Raw genomic sequence first — 16,045 nt, forward strand, 5'->3', positions numbered from 1 at the left:
TTAGCGAGCGTTGTTGAAGCTAGCGCCAGCGTCCAAAACTCTGGAGCTTCTATCGGGTGCTTTACGAACAGTTTCACTAATTCATAAAAACAGTCTGAAATTTATTTCATTGCATGTGTACTTCCAGGAAGAACGTTTTTAAAAAAACTTGGCTAATTAACCATAACTCACTAATAATCTTTCTTCACCATGAGATGGGTGTTTATTGTGTATGGGGAGTTCGAATCCTTAATCAAGCCGACGCGATACCAGTTTCTGAAGCATAGAAAACCTCTTAGCACCACAAAAGCAGAAAATACGTGGCTTTCTGCGGACTTGTACAGCAGTGACCAATGCTAAAGGACAAAATGAATCGAAAAAAGAAAACTATAATGGCTTGGTATACAGTACGGCAGCTAGCACCTAATCCTGAGAACTTTTTTCTCAGACCACCCAAGGATTCAAACAGATCCGAGGAGTGCCACTTGAGGCGGGCCCAAACAGGGTGTTTCCTGAATCTCGCCCTACTAAAACACTTCGACCCGGCATTCACGGGTAGGTGAAAATTGTGAATGGGGTACGCTGACCTATACAACATGGCGTGGGTCTATCAGCAAAACGCAGATATATAATATATGACAGCCAGCTAGGTAGCATAGTTACTATTAGAACTTGCTGTTGGGCGAGTTGGTTCATATTGGACATCCTTCCTCCCTCAAACCGCTGTATAGAAGTCTCCACCCTGGAGCGCCCACGCTGGACGGTTGCGTTAGAGCCCTGCCTGCATACATAATTTACCAAAGCGCTAGAGGTGTCAAAATGCGATAGGGAGGGTTATCGAACAGCCTTTTATTAAAAGGAAGTATAAGGACATGTCAGGATGTTTGAGGCCATTTAGTTCGTCTCGGTTCTCGCAACGAGTCTTGACTGAGGTGGAACCGCGTTCGACGGCGGAAAAAATTGCCGCGGCTTAGCTCGGCTAAGCCCGGTTATACAAGCGAAAGCTTTATTATGAATGGTTATGTAGTGTTTCTGAGTTGAGTTAGACTTATGTGCGTATTCTATGCAGAGCGGAAGCTCGTTTAAGCATGGTCAGGCACTGTTTGCTGTGGGTTAACTCCTCCAAAGCCTTCTGCGAACGTTAAAGAAACGCAGCTGAAGCACTGATTCTGGAGTGCGAATCCTTCATTGCTATCTGCGACCCTCAAGGACACCATGGCCGCGTCTAGACGACACGAAGATGTCGAGGGCATTTGGAAGGAGCAGGTCCTAGGAGGCGATAATTCCTGCAACAAACTCAACTAACTCCTGAGTACTGTGATCCCTGTGCGCGTTAAAGTGATGCATGCCGTTGAGATTGATTCCGAGTTCTCCATTCAATGGCGTGACTTATTGCCCAGAGCGTGCATTAGTTCGCGCACTTCGTGTGGTTGAATTAACGGTTTACTCGCAGAACGTGGTTTGAATTGGAAAGCACTAGATGCAATAAACTGCACTAATGTGTTATTGAATAGTCACATGCTCTAGCCTACTGCTTTAGAAAAAAGCGTGACTTTTTATGCGTTAATAAATGAATTTTACAGTTCTAATGAACAAACCTTTTTACCCGGTATAGAATTACATACACCGCACACGTACACTTATATTTGTTGAACGCAAACACCCGTGGAAACCTTATAGAGCACACTCGGGGGAGTTGAGCTGGGCTTCAAAAAAATTCATTCCGCAAAAATTATGAGGGGGTTTTCAAGTATCTAGCTACCACCTGATTTTAATGCGATAGCGTTAAAGGCTCCGTTCTCAAGAAAATCCGGGGATGTCAACGTTGTGACCGAAAAATCTCGAGTGTGACTCTGGCTGGCGGTAACTGACATTTTACGTGGTGACCGGGCGCTGGCCGCCAGACGGGCTGCGTCACGGCCCGAGATAACACGGCATGGCTGATTCTACAGGAGCTGCTAACTGAAGCAGTTCCTTTGAGATAAATGAGACGGAGGTCAACCATCAGGGACCCTAATATCCGGAGTCAGACACACCGCTCCTATAGGCCTCGAAGGCGCGTTACTGTACTGGTCGCTTAAAGCGGGTCTTTATATCGTTCATGTGGGTTGGTCCTGCACATAATGCTGCAGCTTACGAATTTAGGCTTTGGAATAAGTGCGAGATCATAGGGCACGATTAAGAAATTGGTGACAAAGCGAGTGGCAAAGGCCAAGCACGCGAAGGAGGATCCGCAATTGGTGCCGCAGGAGGGAGCCATTAAAGCTGTAGCGTCTTACTCTTAAAGGCGGAGCTCAAACATCTCCCAAATTTTCTATTTCATCTTGAACAGAATGTTCGCTTTATTTCTTCCAGCGCCCAATCTTATCTGTCATTGCTCCTCCTCTACGGGGCGCGTTATCTTACATACGACCTTCAAAATAGTAAAACATGGGCGGCTGCTATCTGTCATGAGAATGTTCGAAAATATTCGCGATTGTGTCCAGAGCCTCTTGCGCCCCAGGAAACTGTCCGCGAACTCCTGCAGCCGTTGCCCATAATTCCCAGAATCAAGTATGAATTGATCTGACGAATTGAGTGATTTTGGTTCTGACTGTCAGTGCACGGTTCACTGTAACAACTGCCGATCTTTTTTATTTTGATTTGTAGGATTTAGCGTCCCAAATCGACTCAGGCTATGAGAGACGCTAAGGGGTAGGAACGGAGGAGAGCTTCTGAGATTCCTAACATCTGGGGTTCGTGAGGGGAAATTTCGCCCAAATAAACTATTTTTCAACGCACTTACGAAAAATCTTAGACCCGTTATTAGGCGGCAAGGGCAATAACAGAGAAGTGGTTAGGAGAGGAGCAGGTTAGCTGGTTAGACAAGTTCCCTATTCATGACGAAGACAGTAGTGCTATAGAACACAGGCCAAACACAGAGCTACTACAGGCGCTATTTGCAGTAGCGCATGTGACGCCTAGTTCGTATTGTCCTTGTGTTTTGAAGAGCTGTATTCATTATGAACTGAGCATGTGGCGAGAATTATTCGTATATTATTAAACGACAAGCGTCAAAAAGGACACCATCAAGTTTGCGAAGGATTTTGATGGCGTCATATATCTGAAATGAAAGAAAAGTGAGACGAATAAGATGGACATTTTATTTATTGAAGCAAATACGATTTCTTATATACGGATGTGGGCCTCAGGAAGCGGGACGAGGCGGGGTACACTGGATAGACTAGGGATCACTTTCTTTTGGTCTACGGATGACCAGGAGGATTGGAAGAGCACGTCACACAAGCAATATCGAAGTGAGGCCCCTTCCCAGGCACATAACGAAAGCAGAAATCCTATCGGGCTAGGCTGAAAGAGGCAATGTACTTAGTTGCGTCGGCGCCAGTCAACGGGATAATAACCATAGTATGTGCTGATGCGGAAAGGGAATTAATTAGCGCGACCTCAATTCGACGCCAAGGAACCGCCAAGGCACTAGTTTATTTGGCGATGGTATCCCGAAATCTTTCATGCGTAATTACGCGCTGTTAGTCTGCGCATCAAAACTATACCAAAGGAAAGATCGGTAAACATGAAAGACGAATATTCTAATGTAGGGAAGACAAAGACTTCATAATTTGAAAGAAGTTTACAAATGATCTGTATCCCTGAATACGGGCAGATGTTGGAAACGAAGATGATTGCGCCGCCAATTGCCCGCTATTTAAAACCGGCATTCGCAGCGCAATAATTATTCAGAGCCATTTTTCGGATGGAGGGAATTACTCCTAAAGTATGAGAATAACAAGGAAATATACGCCGAACAGGACAGTTATAGAAGGAGGAAGAAGGGGTCATCCTAAGCTAATTGCACTCAAATGCCTTTTAACCAAGTCAAGTACAGCAATGTTCAGGAATTCGTCCGATACGTGGTGCGTGTTCTTCGGTGATGTGATTGACTATATCACATGGTAAAGGCATGCGAGACAGAAAAATCCAAATGTCGAGAGAAATTAATGACCTAACCCCTGACGCCTATGTGGTAACGCTTTCTGCGGCTCACAGGAGGAAGGCTTTGATTGGCGAAGCGGACAACCGCGGCGGGAAAAGCAATTGGTTCCTGGAAGGAAAGTACAGCAGAATAACCTCGATTTATAGTCTGCACATTACCTCGATTACACGCGCACGCACGCACGCACGCACGCACGCGCGCACGCGCACACACACACACACACACACACACACACACACACACACACACACACACACACACACACACACACACACACACACACACACACACACACACACACACACACACACACACACACACACACACACACACACACACACACACACACACACACACATGCGCGCGCGCGCGCGCGCACGCACGCGCGCACGCACGCTCTCGACATCCCAGCTACAGACAGCAAATTGTTGTCGGACACAAAAAGAATTTAGACGCGGTTCCGGGGGGCCAAAACTGCACCTAACTTTGAAATCTTGCTGCTTTGAGGTGCTAATTGGGGAAACCTTGGTATCAAAGTGGCATCCATTTATTGAACTTCACGCATCTATCGAGATACTGCTTGGAGGCGGTGGTAGCGCATTGAGTGCAGAGGCAACTATGGGCATCACGAGGCTGTCGCTCTTATTGCAATGTTATATCTGCAGAATAATAGCTTAGGCTTTAAAAAAATGTTGTATCTACTAGTACGTGTGCCAGTTAAAACGTGTTTATACAGCCAGGAAATATTGTTTGCCAGCGGCAGCCTGAAGAAGCAGAAGAGCCGCCTTTTCTCGAGGCTCGAGACAGCGGGTGCGCCTCAGTCTCGCTCCACGAGCTCGCCAGAGACGGTTCGCCCCAGCAAGGCCACACTTCCGGGCTTCTGAGACCATGGAAGGCGATGATGGCCGCGGATTTTACCTTATGGATGAGGTGGAGACCGACATCGAACTAGATGAGGATTCAGCCCTGGCAGCGGTAAGCAACGCATATTTAATCTTATTTTCTCGCTGCGGCATTAGGCGTGCTAACCCTCGCCCGTCTGCGGCTCGGTGGGGCGCGTGACTACGCCAACGCGTCAGTGGTTGGGTATCTCGTCAATACGAACTAGCAGAATTTACCTCGAACGAAGAAGGGCCGATACGTGCGGTGTTTTCTGCTCCTTGTTTTCGGGCTCACGGTACATCTGTAGGGTTAACGCGAATGCGGGTCGTGGGGCGGAGCACGAGCTGTCGTGTTCGATTCCCTGAGACGGTATTTAACTGGTCCCGCGCCGTCTGGAATAGAATTTAGATTTGGTGGGAAGGAATTCGCTTTTGCTTTATGTGAAAATTAAGGTTGGTAGTTGAAGCTTTCGTATCTTTCCCTAGCCTCAGGCTCGTCTCAGTGCTGGGTAGCCTCGCGTTAGAGATGCACGCGAGCAGGATGCGTAGGCCTAACACGGCCTCGCTTAGCATATATCGGCCGGTCTCTATGCTAGTGGTTCGGCGCCAATGCTTGTGCGCCGGACCATTGCCATAGCGACCGGCTAATGCAGCCAAGGTACCCCTGAACACAGCAGCTAAGCGCGCTTTGTTTGCGGCGTCTTTCCGCACTTTATGCCTCATGGCGCATGCTTGATCGGCACTCATCACAGCCGCCGCTCACGTAATGCGTTCACCGTCAATTCGTCTCGTGATGCGCTGTGCAAAGAGCACGTGTTGTCTTAACCAGCAGCATTTTTCATGAGGCTAAGACTAACGCTGTCGGAGGGCACTCGTGGATTACTTTCGTTGTGGCTGGCTCAACAGGCACATCATTTGAACGTATTTTAGCTAATCTCATGACTGCCACTGGTTTGCCCGCGCATTCAGGATCCGTTTTGTCTTGCGCCAGCTATTTATCTAATGCCTCGAATACATTGCTTTATACACTCCATTGTTTTATTATACACTTCCTCCATGCTGTGGTTCGTGCTAGAATGAGACCGATGTAATAGAGCCGACCTCGGCTAGACAGCGGAAGCAGTCGTAGGAGCGCACGACGGGCTATTTTGAGATGCGACCAGAATGAAATACACGCACGTAGAAGGAGCACGAAAATCAGTTGTTCTTTTTCGCAGCGCCCGCGTCCTTCGCTGTTCTTGTTTCGCTAGGTCGCGGCCACAGACAGTCAGAACTAAGCGGCAAAGCATTACACGCGCTGCTACTTCATGGCCGACAGTGAGCACATTTAGTCAAATAGCTTCGTTGAGTGTTCGGTGCTGCATGCTCAGTGAGCAACTATGGCAAGCAGCGCTGTTCTGTGCAGTCACTGCGCGGGGATAAAGAGAAGTATCACCAGGCGCCCGAAGAAGAGGGCTCCCGTGACGCTTCACAGCAGGGAAAGAAACCCGAGAAGAAAGGTGAGCTGATATGTTTCCTTTTTTTTTGCGTTTTACGGTTTCTATGCACTGCACGTAGCGTGCTGCTACTATCCGCAGTAAGTCGACATATCTGCGGCAAAAGCTGCTAGGAGCGTATCTCTCAAACGGCTACTTTCTTGGTGGACTCATCGTAATGACTCAGTAGCAGGGTGTTCGTCTCCTGAGGTTGAGTTGTCGGGTTTCGTAGCAGCCGTGGAGCCCGTAGAACGATGGACACGAAAAAAAAGGCAGTCATTATTGCCCCGTTGTTTAGGCTTTAGGCTTCTGCTGTCTCACTTCACTAAGTGTGGCTTCTCTCATAGCCTGAGTCGCCTTGGGACGTTAAAACCCACAAACCAACCGTCACCTAATGGGCCGGCCCAGGTTAAGATTATCTTCGTTGCATGCGTAGTTTTCTTGTCTCTTATCTTGTCTGGCACAAATGTCCACGTGCTCATTGTCAGAATATTATTTTGTGGCAGAGATCTCCTATATATTGCTTTCTATTTATTCACAAAGTATAGTTGCTAGTCGGCGTTTGTGTGTCTTGCTTCATACCAGTCCTTGGCTCGGGAGCGCAGCTTTTCTTTGTTTAGAATCATGAGCCGGCTATCTCGACAGTAGTTTTGAGCATACCAAGACACTCATGAACGGTAAGGCCCTACGGGTTTTCGATATCAATCCGCAATCCGTCTTTGACTATACGACAGGTTACTTTGGCCGAAAAGCAGCGCTATTTTGCAAGACTCGCTGACACGAGCAAAGTTGAACAGCAGATGCGATCAAAACTGCCTTACTTTGGTAATCGTGCCGTCCACGATAGGGTTAGTATATGGGATCCAGCTGAGCTCTTGAGGCTGATGATGGTTAGCTTTCATTCTTGGCGAAATAATAATTGTAAGCGTGCTATTAGCTATGTCACCACCCTTATTCAATAACAGGTTGACATTTTAAGCCGCTAATTTTACATTGCAAAAGGAGTTTTTGAACATTTTGCAGGAATCTTTTATTTTACAAATATTACCAATTCAATGGGAGTCAATTTTTTTCTGAAGAACAGCGCGACTTGGACAAGGACGGAAGGAAGACAACACGGACAGGCGCTGACTTGCAACCGAAGTTTATTGCTCGGAACGTGGTAATATATATATCAGGCTCCAAACAACAAGAGAAAACACAGAAGCGATACACATTTGATTATACACTTGAAAACACGAGTGATGCCACCACGTCACTTCCCTGTAGCTAGATATCTAAGTTCCTTTGCTGACAACGCCAAGGACGGGCTGCTGACACAGGCGTCATTTGACCATGCGATTTGTGCGGCCTCAATAATTTCATGGGTTATCTTGTCGCGATGCCTATTTAACACTTTTGTTTTCTAGAAATAAAGCTGGCAGTCATTACTTTTACAATCTCTGCAATGGATGCCGAGATGCCCTTTAACGGAGTTAAAAACATTATTATTGTGTTCTCTTAGGCGCTCGTTAAGGCATCTGCCCGTCTGGCCGACGCACTGTTTGCCGCAAGATAGTGGGATGGAGTAGATAACACCATCTTTGCATGCAACAAATTGATTCTCATGTTTTATAGTGCACTTTTCTCGTATAGATTCAGCGTTAACGAGCTTGCACAATTCCCAAGCTTTTCGGGAGCCGAGAAAACAACTCTGACATTAGCTCGGTGGCCTATCTTCTTTAGCCTGTGGGAAAATTTGTGGATGTAGGGAACGACTGTCTTTTGTTTTTTGTTTGGCGGATTCGGCCGTTTCCTTCCTTTTGGTTTTGCTTAAACACGCAAGCACCGATTCAGAAACGGACGCGCTGTTCTTCAGAAAATGGCATACCAACTCGCCCAAGCATCAGTTCTATCAACTTTTTACCCTGGGGCTCTTTTACCACAAAAATTGGCGTGATATCCTGCCCCAATATAAACGCTTGTGTAAATGAAAACATGAAACATTTGGCTTAAAAAAAAAAACAAACGTTAGTGAGTACGAGGGAAAGGGGAGGTGGCTGCTTGGTCGGCTTGGAAGACTAGACCAAATAGAAAGCAATGAGTGGCAGTAAGATTTTCTTTAATGAAAGGCCTTTTAGTGAACGCTGTACTTACTACCCGTGCTGTAGACCAACTGGGCGCTTCCGCAAAATTTGGTTACCTGTAATTCACTGCTAAGTTCATTATAAAGAATGTTCTCTAGTTTGCGTCGTATCTTGATCTTAATTCATGAGATATTTCACTCAATTGTAAGCAGAAAAATGCGGTAGCCTCGGGATGCAATCAAACATCACCGGATGTCGGCCTGTTTTCATTTCGGTGGAAAAAGGTTGCAGTTTGGACTGTGCAGCTCTTCGCTCTTCTATCGAAATTGCAGTACTGAAATTACGGCTCAACACACATCTTTGCTAGTTTGCGCAACAAACGATAATCTGTGCGCTTTCTCCCGTAACCTACTAACTGTTGCCGACGCAGATGACAAGACTGAAGAGAAACTCGTGGAGGAAGTCCAAGCTCTCGCCCTCGAGGAGCCCCCACCCGTCACCACCCGCTCCAGTCAACACGATGTCGCGACGATGGCCGAGGATGGGCAAATGGCATACGCAACGATGATGTGTCTGCAAAATGGTGAGGAGAAGGAAAAAGGAAACCTTATTCGGTACCATTACTAAAGCTCAGTTAAACTGTTCCTTTGATCTGCTGAGGTTCTTTGGTTATCTGCCGAGACTTAGATAGCTTGAATGAAGCAAGTAGATCTTCAACGTTAACGTTGAAAATTTTGCTGTAGATTTCACAGTAAGAAATTAAGATTATTTTTTTTGTGTGTGGCAATCAGGCGTTCAGCACAGTTAAACCTTTTGCTGACCTTGTCAAGACGGCTGCGTGCACTGTAGCGCAGTTATTTCAAACAACACTTCAAAAGCATAATTGAACTCCTCTCAGGAATCCCGTGTTACGTCCTCACTGTCCGAAGTTTTTCTCGTTTGCGTCCGTGATTGGTCGCCATGACTATCATGAATGGCCAGAAGCGCTAGCTTTAAGAGATAGCATGGCGCCTGTAAGACGTTTCCTGCATTCGGCTCATGATCTCATCATTTGAACGAGGTCTTATAGCTGGAATGCTCCCTCGCACATATGTACTCATTTCAGTTCTCCTGAAAATGCCTTTACAGCGCACCGTTATTTCAGCTAACGTGGCTATTACCACATGACAATGTGCTTCCGCGTTTAGATATTAAGGCGAAAGCCTTGAATGCCTCATCGTTGTCCACAGAAGGTTGTCAGCAGAATTTTGTCAGCAGAGGTGTCACGCTTTCGAGAGCGTGAATAAAAAAAAAAAAAATAGCGGGTCTCCTAGATGTCTCTTAAGAGGAGAATTGCGAAAGCTTACCCTTCATATCCTATATTTTGCTCCCATCGTTAGCCTCTTGTTGGCATTCGTTGCGGTGCTACATATAATTTAATTGGTTTACAGGAAAGGAAAGGCGCAATATCGATCACACTTTCTCCGGCAAATGTGAGTTTGGAAGGTACACCATCGCTGTTGTCGCATGGTGTCCCTTGGCGCGCGTTCAAGTGTGGCATTGCAGATGGTAGGGACGCATCCCACCTCGGCCAATCACAACGCCTCAAAAGCGGGACACACTTTGTCCACGACAGTATGAGCCATTAAAGGCTAAATAAACCGTGTCTCCACCGGGAATCCAACCTGCATCCCTTGGATCCCAAGCCAAGCGCTTTATCAACTGCACCACGCCCCGGATCATGGAACGCTCTTCATAATTCCCCTCGTCTATCGTGAGGATGATAGCGGGATTCAGCGAGTTACAAATACTGCGCCTTTCCTTTACTGCAGACGAATTATAGAACGCCGGTGAACTTTGATGCGTTCGATGAAATGCTGGTTGTATTCGCAAGGGGCGCGTGATGTACCGTCACGACAGGTCATGACGTCACCAGGCGATTCATGCATATACGAAGCTAACCCCGACGGGCGTCCGGTTCAGGCGTCCGTGCGGCGCCTTTCATTTGCCGCTTCCTCGAACGCCGCACCACACAGCAAACAGACCCAGATGTCCAGGAGGCGTTAGTACAGGAGGCATCAGCGGCGTTTGAAATTGAATTAAGGATAGAAAAGGCGCAGTATCTGTCACAATTCTCTGCGGACACATGATACCACGCCAAAGGGAGGAAGTTGGGAGTGAAAGAAGAGAGGGAGATATAGGTGCCGTAGTGGATGGCTACGATCCACCGCGCTATAATGGCGTTCACCTCACCGCACTTTAGTGGTCCAATATGCCCTCTAGAATTTTTAGCACCCTCATACGCACTACGATCGAAATAACTCATCAGGTATTCCATTCGGTAGTCTGGAGCAGCACGAAATGGAGCAAGTTATTCATCACGATCCAATTAGCACTCAGGATAATATGAATCCTGAGGGCACCATTGAAACACGCTCTTCGGTTTTGCAGAGCTAGAAAACTTGCTGGGCATTGCCATCAGTTGCACCATCGCCTCATCTTGTCGCAGAAGGCTGCGATTGTCAAACAGGACTCTGGCCGCATGAATGTTTCTGCAATCAGCGTGACCATTTCACTTCTTTTGTAAACATACGCTGCCGCAAGCGTACGACCGTCTTGAACTGCCACAAATTTTCAGCGCTATGCCGTGAAACGGCATTGGCATGGCCGTGCTGCTACCGTACCATGATTCTAGAAGAGCGAAGTCCTAACGTTCATCGTTGTTCTGTCGCTGAGGACGGTGGACTGTATGTTCAATGCAGATTCGTATAACCGAGCACTTTCAAGCAGACCCGCTTTAGGTTTCGATGGTCGCGATATGGGAGTGCATGGTCGCGTGAAGATTATCAAATCACATAGCATTTATTCTGAAGTTCAAAAAAAAAAAGAGAGAAAGAAAGAGAGTGAGAGAGAGCGAGCCCTGCTAAAAGTGCTGTGAAGAATGAAGATTACGTTTTAAACATCTTGTTCAACGCACACATTACGAAGTTTGAGCCAGAGGTGACACTAAACAAGGGTTCATTTAAATAGGAGATGAGGCGTATAAAGAAAACGATGAGCTGGTCGAGACGACGGCCTGCAGCCTTGCGCTATACTAATATTCGTCGAGTCTTTGCTCGTTTATAAATCTTGGGAGAAGTTAGGTGAAAAATGACCGTTAACGTAAAGTATGTTGCGTGAATATAGCCCCAGTGCCACCTAGACTTGACCGTTGGCTACCGTATTGATGTTCAGCCATCTTCGGGAGGTACATTTGAAGCGCATTCAGGTTACTGTCCACGCGTTATAATTATTGTAGTGCTTTTTGCACTGCAATAATAGATGCGACGGCGGCGATGTGAGGTGAGGTAACTGCGGGCAGTAGGCCCGTCGCGTAGGATAGGGAAAAATAATTTTATTGAGCATAAAAACATTAGTAAATGAGTCAGTCAACACTTCGCCCATTGTCGTCTGAAGATAAAGCAGTTTAATTCTTGGCTTCGCGCACCAATTCGAGTCCAAGGTTTGAACCCACCGGAGTGGACTGTGTAAGGAATGATACCATTAATAGCCAGAACTGCACGATTTTGTTACTGAGCTCATCACATCCAAAGCGTCTGTCCTAAATTTGTCCCATTCAGTTGCTCGTTACCGTCATAAAAGCGCGGAAACATTCGGTGGCTACATACGCAAATCATAACTCATGCACTGCAGACATGGCCATTTGAGTTTCACTGAAGGAATCCACTGCTTGCTCGGCGATTAGCACACGCGTCGGGTTTCAGGCTACGCCTTAACCAGCCCGACTGTGCCGATTAGTGTTGCTTCTGACCATAGTTGGGTTTTTGATTTCGTGTAACTCATTGCCGATCGATGAACCGTCCTTCGTTATAAGCCACTGAAACACCTGAGTGAAGCCAACAGAACAGCTACTCACATGCCTTTGCATTGATTTGATGACTGGCTACTTGCCGCGAAGATAAACCTTAGGGAAATATCAAAGGGCTCGAATCACTTTCATTTCATAAATTGGCCACAGCTAGTTCTCCCGTTGACGGAGCTAATTCTAAGAAAGGAAATGAAGACTCCTCCGCATTTAATTCTTATAGAAAGGTGAACAGGGGACAAAAGTATTCATAAAATGCCCATGCAATCGGTTGAAGCTGCTGGAATGTATACCGTGGTGCGCGCGCACGCTCGCACGCACGCACGCACGCACGCACGCACGCACGCACGCACACACACACACACACACACACACACACACACACACACACACACACACACACACACACACACACACACACACACACACACACACACACACACACACACACACACACACACACACACACACACACACACACACACACACACACACACACACACACACACACACGCACACACACACGTCATTCTACCTCAATACCATTCTTAAGATTCCATGTTGTAGTAAGCAAAATCGCCTAACCCATTAGCAAATAGAGGCGTAGAATTCCCCAGGCCATGCAACCACAGTACTCATTTTTTTCCACGCAGAGTGCGACAACCTCGCGCAGGCAGCCCAAATGCCCGGCGATCAGCCCTTTAAGAAGGACGAGGACGAGGAAGACAAGTAGCTAGTGCGAGCAGCGGCCCGGCATATATGACGTCAGCCATGGATCCAGTGGCCGGGCCCTGTATGCCACCAGAGCTCCGCTTCCAAGAGGGTGCGTTTAACGGGGCTGTGCGACGACACTGTGCACCCCAAAACCCCATGAACAGCACCTGTTCCTTCTCAGCCATGAAAGGCCACCCCTGGCTTCAATTCTGGATGAGCCAGATGTGTGTGAAGAACAGCAAAATTAAAACATGCTTCACTCTTTGAAATGTTTATCTTCTTCTTTCTTGCTTCGTTTCAGTGCTTACGTGCATTGTCCTTTTCAGAAAACATCTGTCAGTAATCAGTGTCTTTTACGCTTGACTGTAGTCAGCAAGGAAGATCGTAGGTTCCCGGAACGTATGTCGTAAATACACGTGAGCCGTCGCTCTCAATCTCAATTGAGAAGACTCTCGAAGCTTTTTTGAGAGGATATATATTTTGTATAAATACAAAAGAAGCGAAAGGCAAGCGGAAAGTTTAGACAGTATTACGACGCAGTGTGACTGCATTTAACGTCGATGTCGAAAAATTATTTCGGAAATGCCCCCTTGACAGCGCTAGAGCAATGAAATTTCGAGGCTGCGCTGGCGCGAACAGGTAAATACATTGCTAACAAAGAAAATTCGAAATTTTGTTGTTTCTTGGTCTTCCAATAACTCTCACACACGGCGCTACCCAGTCGAAAAGAAAAAACAGCCGTGTCAGAAATACGACAAGTTTCTGTAGTTTCGTCATGAACGTTAAATATTTCTGTATTTTTCTATAGGTCTGTAGATTTTCAGCATTCTTCTGTCGTCTGATCTTTTGTAGTTGTTTTGTGTTGTAACTGCAGTAAATTATGGTTTGGTTTGTAGGGTTTAACGTCCCAAAGCAACTCAGGCTAATTATGATGTTACTACAAAAACGTCTGTTGCATTAACAGGTTTGTTGCCAGAAACCGCACAGAAATTCTTTAGTAACATTATCAAGTAACAAACAATCATTATCATCACCCTCATCCTCATATGCATTTATAAAGCTTCCTTGAGCCTGACGTTATCCTATCAGGGACGCGGAGAGCAAGAGCCCCCTGTGCTGTGAGATATCAGTGGATGTTAAAGAACCCCAGATGGTCGACATTTCCGAAGCCCTTCACTACGGCTTCTCTCAGCCGGCGTATCTTTAGGACATTTAAGCCCCATACACCAACCATTGTTCTATCATGCGCCTGTACGTTGCGAAAATCATGACATAATTGTCCTTAATATGCGCTCTAAATCTCCTTTTACCTCTGTTTCCTTTTCTCCAATGTGGATTAGCAATCAAGGGTCACACTTTCATACTTTTTGTCAAAATTACCCACTCTGTCTCTGCTGCAGCGAAATACACACGATAATCATCACTGGCATGAATTCCAGTTTACCGCCGTTCTCTCCTCACACAACGATTACACCACACACTACATACTAGGGAGAAGAACGCGCAGACAACTTCGTTACTCACTATCCAAACAGCAGCAGGTGGTGTGCAGAAAACTTGACACCGATATCATCTCTAGCTTATGCCTAATTTTCAGTCTCCTTAACTCAGAAATTAGACTGACCGGTCGCGTCTGCTGTGATGCAGCAACATTAGATCATATAACTTGCGAATGTGGGGCCCACCTATCAATGATAGAATTCGTGCCTGATCCTTCACTCAATACATGAAATAAAGTAAAGGCTAGCGACGAGCCAGACATCTAAACGCGAACCGTGGTGTGGGCCTGTTTGCCCGGTATCTACAAGGTCTGGACGCAGCTGCTGACCACCTTCAAAACCCCCACCTTTTCTTTCCCCACTAAACATGTATTTTACTTCACTTGACTCGACTGTTCTCCTATTCGGATAAATAGCTGAGAGGCATGTTATCTTGCGCTACAGAGGTTTCTGCGTAAGATGGTTTCTAGAAAGTCCACTGTGCGGTATCAAAAGTGCGCGGTTTCGCCTCCTTGTATTTTGGCAACCTGTGCCGCGCCACTATTTCACGGTGATGCCTATTGTTAACGACGACATAGCGTTGTTTATTACAGTGAAGACCCAATTTCTCCCTTCAAACTATTCAAGTGACCAGCTGCAGTAGCTGAGGCTCTCGACAGACGTCGCTACAGCCTTTCTCTCTTAAGCGATTTTCTTACTTGTCGAAGCTCTGTTAATAGTAAAAATGAAAACTCTAGGCCACAGAGCTCTAACCTATTAGTTAGGCTATACTTGGGGACAACCGTGGCTATGCCGGAAAAAATACACAGACCGAGACTCAGCTTACTATGCAGCAGAACGTTCTTCCAGGATTTTCAGGGATCTGCATTTGCATTTCGGATATTTTACCATTATGGAGTCATTACTGTTGTTATCACATTAAGATTATACTCCAATACTAACCAGGACAGCATGAGTTTAACGTGCTGTGTACATGCCTATGGCTGCACCGCCTGTCATAAATAGCGCGAAGCGTAGGGGGGCCGTGTCTGCGGGCGCCTGCGTGTCTCCCCATAAGTTCATGTCGGCTTTCGCAATGCGCTTCTTTTGACAAAAGAATGTAGTATGGGGTAGAAACAAGTCTCTAATGTACGTTCACAGGCGCTTTTTCCGACCTAAATGAACACATTTATACCTAGGAGGCATCTCTAACACTGTTAACACAAGGTAAGGTCAGAACTGAAAACGATAGTGAGGCCAAATATGTCTGAAGTACTTGGTGCAGCAGCCCTGGACGGAAACCTCCACCCCCGTACATTGCCTTAGCTGCAGGGGCTTAGAAAGTTGTTCGCGAGTATAGACACGATGTTCCTTTTCAGGAGTGTCTGTTTAAAGTTCGGAGTATCTTCCCAAGGCTCACGATACTGGCGACCTCTCCTCATCGAACACAAAGCGCTTTCGCACCCGGTGTTTTTTGACCTTACGAAATAAATTGAAATATAATGGCGCTATATTCATGTTGTGAGGTAGGTGAGACAAAGCAGGCCTTTTTCGCCTAATTTCTAATAACAGTGTGCTTCTGCTGACATTTGGTTTAGGTAGTTCGTGCTTACGATT

At 46.5% G+C, this 16,045-nt stretch overlaps 1 protein-coding gene across 1 annotated transcript; it reads left to right on the forward strand.

Moving 5' to 3' along the window:
• Positions 1–4,709: 4,709 nt before the first annotated feature.
• Positions 4,710–13,080, forward strand: LOC146172083 (uncharacterized). Its single transcript, XM_084586029.1, has 4 exons — positions 4,710–4,945; positions 6,257–6,350; positions 8,823–8,975; positions 12,890–13,080. Exons 1-4 carry the CDS (start codon positions 4,859–4,861, stop codon positions 12,967–12,969), a joined length of 414 nt encoding a protein of 137 aa, XP_084442155.1. The 5' UTR covers positions 4,710–4,858; the 3' UTR covers positions 12,970–13,080.
• Positions 13,081–16,045: the final 2,965 nt, after the last annotated feature.

Source organism: Amblyomma maculatum, unplaced genomic scaffold (assembly GCF_055883805.1).
Source record: "Amblyomma maculatum isolate TAMU_Amacu unplaced genomic scaffold, ASM5588380v1 scaffold_13, whole genome shotgun sequence".
NCBI classification, from domain to species: domain Eukaryota; kingdom Metazoa; phylum Arthropoda; class Arachnida; order Ixodida; family Ixodidae; genus Amblyomma; species Amblyomma maculatum.

Excerpts from the sequence above, each read along its gene's own strand:
- LOC146172083 (XM_084586029.1), top strand. The coding sequence starts at position 4,859 with ATGGAAGGCGATGATGGCCGCGGATTTTACCTTATGGATGAGGTGGAG. Across the intron at positions 6,351-8,822 it reads AAAGAAACCCGAGAAGAAAG|ATGACAAGACTGAAGAGAAA; the intron begins GTGAGCTGATAT and ends TTGCCGACGCAG. Across the intron at positions 8,976-12,889 it reads GATGATGTGTCTGCAAAATG|AGTGCGACAACCTCGCGCAG; the intron begins GTGAGGAGAAGG and ends TTTTCCACGCAG.